Source organism: Nicotiana sylvestris, chromosome 8, assembly GCF_000393655.2.
Source record: "Nicotiana sylvestris chromosome 8, ASM39365v2, whole genome shotgun sequence".
Lineage (NCBI taxonomy): Eukaryota > Viridiplantae > Streptophyta > Magnoliopsida > Solanales > Solanaceae > Nicotiana > Nicotiana sylvestris.
In genome coordinates, this window is record NC_091064.1 from 44,727,956 (window position 1) to 44,734,168 (window position 6,213).

At 41.8% G+C, this 6,213-nt stretch overlaps 1 protein-coding gene across 1 annotated transcript; it reads left to right on the forward strand.

Moving 5' to 3' along the window:
• Window positions 1-4,304: 4,304 nt before the first annotated feature.
• On the forward strand, window positions 4,305-4,715 carry LOC138874972 (uncharacterized). The gene has a single exon (XM_070153773.1). The coding sequence runs from the start codon at window positions 4,305-4,307 to the stop codon at window positions 4,713-4,715; it is 411 nt and encodes a 136-aa protein (XP_070009874.1).
• The last annotated feature ends 1,498 nt before the right edge of the window (window positions 4,716-6,213 follow it).

A 6,213-nucleotide genomic window follows, 5' to 3' on the forward strand; every position in this document is an offset into this window, starting at 1 on the left:
GCACTTCCACACTGCACTCATCCCTATTCTGGTTATGTAACTTGGGTGTGAGCACTTCCCGGGGTCCTATTGAGACCCTTAGGGAACTCTGACACACTCAAGTCCGAGAAAGGCTTTGGATCAATGGCATTTTTGAGGTGGTTTATTCCATAACTCAGAGAGGAAGTCAAGAATCAGGCTTCCTCTGGTTGTAACTTTTCTTTGTACTTTTTTGATGTAATTCATTATTTCGGGTTTGTAATAATTTGTAATAAACATTTGGGGGTTGGATAGTGAAAAGGGTTGGGTAACTATGTATGCTCAAGGGTAGAAAGCATGCCTATAGGACTGTTTTAAATTCTTTGTGTTCAATTCTGTATTTTTAAACACCATGTCTGTAGGGTTTATCTCAATTTCTTCATGGTCAATGTCACACCTAGATAACCTGCCTATAGGACTTACTTACATATTGCATGTCACTTAGATATCATGCTTTAGGTTCTAAACGGCTATAAATAAGTGTCATGTTCATAATATCGAAATCAGTAATATATAGAAATCATTCCTATAAGGATTCCCAAGTAAATATGGTTCGTTTCCATTCACATTCAATATTAAATATCATGTCCATAGGGTTTAAATTCAGCAATAGTAGATACCATCGCCTGCAAAATCTGAAACTAGTTCAATTTAAGATCAGTCTATTCTGAATCAGTTTTAAATAATCTAATTCCCTTCTTTAACAAGGTTTAGCAAGCATGCCTATAGGATTTCAAATAATTCATTTTGAGTTATTACTTTTTCGCCACATTCTGAATCAATTAGATATCATGCCTATAGGATCCCATCTAAACACTTAGGCAAGCCTTAGAGTAATAACCATAAAAAACTGAATCCGCCTTTGTTAATTGCTACAACCAGCAGGCAGGCCTGATTCAGACTTCTTATCTGAGTTATGTAATAAACAGATCTGCTTTAATAGTCAAACTCCTCTCGTCTTTAGTATTTTAATCAGACCTAAAAAGTATGTGCAAGTCATGCTAGTTATGTGTTATTGTTTAAGGAGGTGTATATGGGCCTTTATCTGTTTATATGCTTTCCATAACATACAGTATGTGTTTTGTATGTTGATTAGATTTTTACCCTTTGAAACCAATCAGCCTAATATCCCTCCCCTTTAGGAATAGTAGTCCTAAGCTCCTCCGGGACTAATAGGAATGGGACGGGTAATAGCATGCAATAATAATCGAGACCAATCCACGCTTTAATACCTTAACGGGGTGGGAAGGGTAGATATGGATATGATGAACGGTGCGCTAATACCACGTGTATCCCCTCTTTTGAGGAGTGTCATACTGGGTATCACATTGATGTGATCCATATTAAATATAAACCTAGGACCCTCTTTCCCTTTATTTGCAAACTCCTTTTTAAAACTCTTATTTTAATTGTTCTTTCTTTTTATAAGTTTAAATACCCTAATATTTGAGCCCATACTTGTCTATTTGCTAAATTCACAATAAACTATCTGGTCGGGAACTACACTAGTGGATCCCGAGGGGTGCCTAACACCTTTCCCTTGGGATAATTTCAAGCCCTTACCCTATCTCTAGTTATTCAAACGAAACTTAGAATTGAACCCCATTGGTGTCCTAATGCACCTTATATCATTAGGTGGAGACTCTTCAAAATTGCAAAAACCCAGCTCCCAAAAAGGAACGAGTTGTCCCATACCAAATGTCATAAACCCGATTTTGCGAGAAAAAAGGGGCGCAACAGCACTTAGAAAACAGAGAAACTCTTCCAACCAAGCCATCCATAGAAGAACAACTAAAGCTGGAGTTGAAGCCACTGCCCGCCCATCTTAGGTATGTGTTCCTAGGACCTAACTTCACATTACCTATTATTATCTCATCTAGTTTGTTAGATGTGCAGGCACAACAGCTTTTGCAGGTACTCAAGGAGTGCAAGACTGCCATTGGGTGGACCATAGCAGACATTAAGGGGATCAACCCGGCCTATTGTATGCATAAAATTCTATTGGAAGAGGGGCACAAACCTTCCAAGGAGCACCAAAGAAGGCTGAACCCCAACATGAAGGAAGTGGTGAAGAAGGAGGTGATTAAGTGGTTGGATGTGGGAATTATTTTCCCCATCTCTGACAAAAACTATGTTAGCCCAGTGCAATGTGTTCCTAAGAAGGGTGGTATGATGGTGGTAAAAAATGACAACAATGAGTTGATCTCTACAAGAACCATCACAGTTTGGAGAATTTGTATGGACTATAGGAAATTAAATCTGGCCACCCGGAAAGACCACTTCCCACTTCCCTTCATTGATCAGATGCTTGACAGACTGACAAGGAGGTCCCACTTCAATTTTCTGGATGGGTATTTAGGGTACAACCAAATCTCCATTACACTAGAGGGCAGAGAGAAGACCTCTTTCACATTTCCATATGGAATTTATGACTTCCGAAGGATGCCTTTGGACCTATGCAATGTACCAGCCATAATCCAAAGGTGCATGATGGCCATATACACTGACATGGTTGAAGACATAATAGAGGTATTCATGGGAAACTCATTCGATGAGTACCTTCGAACCTGACCTGAGTGTTGTAGAGATGTATCGAGACTAACCTTTTACTTAATTGGGAATAGTGTCATTTCATGGTACAAGAGGGTATAGTCTTGGGACATAGGGTATCAAGCAAGGGAATCGAGGTAGATCGTGCTAAAGTTGATGTGATAGCAAAGCTTCCACCCCCCACATCAGTCAAAGCAATAAGGAGCTTCCTCGGGCATGCCAGTTTTTACCGAAGATTCATCAAAGACTTCTTAAAAATTGTCAACCTTCTCTGTAAGTTGTTAGAAAAAGATCACTCTTTCATATTTTCTGATGATTGCAGGGTAGCATTCAAGGAGTTGAAAAAGAGGCTAGTCACAACACCCATCATTGTTGCCCCCGATTGGGAGCAACCATTTGAAATCATGTGTGAATCCAGTGACTATGCAATGGGGGTAGTGCTAGGACAGTGGAAAGACAAGATAATGCACCCAATTTACTACACCAGTAGAACATTGAGTGGAGCTCAGCTAAACTACACTGTGACTGAAAAGGAGATGTTGGACGTGGTGTTCGCATTCGACAAGTTCAGATCATACCTGATCGGCTCTAAGGTAATTGTATATACTGATCATGTTGTTGTCAAGTACTTGATTGAAAAGAAGGAGTCCAAACCGTGCCTGATTCGTTGAGTGCTGCTACTAAAAGAGTTCAACCTAGAGATTCGTGATCGTAAGGGCACAAAAAACCAGGTTGCTGATCATCTATCACGACTTGAAGGAGCTAAACACTCAGTTGAGAAAGAGGATATTCTGGAAAACCTTTCCAGACGAGCATCTACGCACCACAAGCCTTGAGGAAGTGCCATGGTATGCAGACTTTGCAAATTACCTAGCAAGCAGTATAGTTCCCTATGACCTTTCCTCTGTGCAAAAGAAAACATTTTATCGTGACTACCGCATGTATTACTGGGATGAACCCTATCTGTTTAGAATATGTATTGACAATATGATCCGAAGGTGTGTCCCCGAGATAGAACAATCTTCTATTTTGCAGGCATGTCACGCATTGGCATATGGCAGACATTTTGGAGGAGTCAGGACGACAGCAAAAGTTCTAAAAATTGGGTTCTACTGGCCAATAGTGTTTAAGTATGCACATCAATAGGTAAAGGTTTGTGATAAATGTCAGCAAACCAGGAACATTTCCCGTTGCCATAAGATGACCATGAACCCAATTCAAGAGGTTGAAGTGTTCGATGTATGGGGGATAGACTTCATGGGCCCCTTCGTCAACTCCTTTGGCAATAAGTACATACTTGTTGTTGTAGATTACGGGTCCAAATAGGTGGAAGCTGCAGCACTCCCCACCAATGATGCAAGAGTGGTGGTGGGGTTTTTGAAGAATAATATATTCACCCGTTTCGGGACCCCGAGAGCTATTATTAATGATGGGGCACTCACTTCTGCAATTAAGCTTTTGAGAAATTGCTAGCAAAGTATGATGTGTGCCACAAGGTGGCAACCCCATATTATCCTCAGACCAGTGGACAGGTCGAAGTGTCGAATAGAGAGATAAAGAGTGTGCTGACCAAGACAATGAACACCACAAGAACTGATTGGGAGAAAAAGCTATATGATGCACTCTGGGCCTACACAACTGCTTTCAAAACACCAATTGGTATGTCACCATAGAAGTTGGTGTTCAGGAAGGCCTATAACTTGCTAGTGGAACTAGAACATAAAGCTTGGTGGGCAATGAAACAGCTAAATCTAAATATTGAGGCTGTGGGAACAAATAGAATCACAGAATTGCATGAGCTAGACGAGTTCCAATTTCTTGCTTTCGAGAGCACGATGGTGTACAAGGAGAGAATGAAGAGGTTGCACGACAAGAACATTGTTGAGCGAAATTTCAGTCCCGAAGACATGGTCTTGCTTTATAACTCAAGATTAAGGCTATTTCCGGGTAAACTCAAGTCACGATGGTCTGGACCATTTCGGGTGGCCGAAGTTCTCCCTTCAGGTGCCTTAGAGATTGCCTTAGAAAAAGATTCCCATACATTTATAGTCAATGGGCAAAGATTGAAACCATATGTGGGCATGGATGAACCCAAGAAAGTGTTAGTGATCCATCTGACTGAACCTCAGAGGTCGAGCAAGCCTTAAATGCACTTATCTGAGTCGTGCCGCGACGTTAAATTAGGCATTGGATGGGAGGCAACCCATTGACTTGTTGTAACTGTCGTGCCACGACAAGAACTAAGGCGCTGGTTAGGAGGCAACCCAATGCGTAGTGACTTTAGTATAGTTAGTATTTGTTAATTTTGATTTTGGTAAGTACTAACCAATGCAGGTGAGCTTAGGCGAGTGATAAGTCCATCAGACGCGGAAGGAACAGGTAAAAAAGTGGAAAAAATTTGAGCCCAGGAGCGCGCCTGCGCTATAGGCCACGCATATGGCCAAATATTTTACTTCAACTTTATGCCCAGGAGCGTGCCTACGCTAGTGGCCGCACTTGAAGCGTGCCCGCGCTTGAAGCGCACCCGCACTAGTGTCCGCGCATATAGCCAAACATTCTGTCTCACTAGCGCGGCTGTGCTCAAACCGCGCTACGACCGAGCTAGTACCGTCTGCCTGCCACTTTGTTTAACTTAACATTTTTTTATTTTGTATGTTAATTGTTTTGGTTGTTTATTCCCCCCTACCCCACCATAACTATTCCCCTTTCTCGTATCAAACACCCAACGAACCCCAGCCCTAATTTCCTTCTTCTCCAAATTCCCTTCTTCCCCAAATTCCCCCCTTCTCCATTCCCAAATAATCCCAACCCAAATTCCCCAAGGTTCAGGCCACGCCCTTCCCTACTCTTCTTCACTTCTCACTATCTTCTCTCACTACAGGTAAGGTTTCTTTTTGCCATTTTTTTCTAGATTTTTGGTTTAATTTCTTAATTATGTAGTAGCTTTTTCTTCTTTTTTCTTAGAAGTAATTTGTAGTGTGTGTGTAGTGCTTGTGGGTGCTGATGTTTGTGGAGTTGTATATCTTAAGTTAGTTGGGTGAATTTGGGGAAATTGTGGTGGTAATTGGATTACAACATGTTTAATTGGGAGTTCCGGTATATAATGCCCACAAGGTGTTTGTTTAAATGACAGAGTGAGCGTAAATGGTAATTATGACCAATTGTGCGGGTGAAGTCTGAGTAATCGCAGTTGAGTCACACCTTTTGTGTTGTACTAATGTTATTCCTCTTCCAAGTACGATGGCACCATCCAATAAATGCCGCACCACCGGTGATTCATCCAGCGGTCAAGCTGGATCTTCCAGGGCATGCGGGTCAGCTCCTGATCGTCCTTTTGATAGTAGCAGGTTCGTCTCTGTCAAGGCTCAGGACCGCTTTACTGACAAGGCCCCTAAGAAACCAATACCAGAGAGGGGCATAGATATAGGGTCGCTCCAACTAGGCTGCCCTAACTTGTATAATGAACTGGTCAAGCGGGGGCAACAAATCTTCTTTGAAGAGCCGGATGAGGGGAATTTGATGGTTGTCCGTGAATTCTATGCCAATGTAAAAGAACATGTGAATGGCGTAGTAACAGTGCACAGGAATGCTGTGGATGCCTCTGTTGAGGCTATTCAGAGGATATACCAGCTGCCTGATCTTGTG

Bases quoted from the DNA above. Each gene is read 5' to 3' on its own strand.
- LOC138874972 (XM_070153773.1), top strand. From the start codon at position 4,305: ATGAAACAGCTAAATCTAAATATTGAGGCTGTGGGAACAAATAGAATC.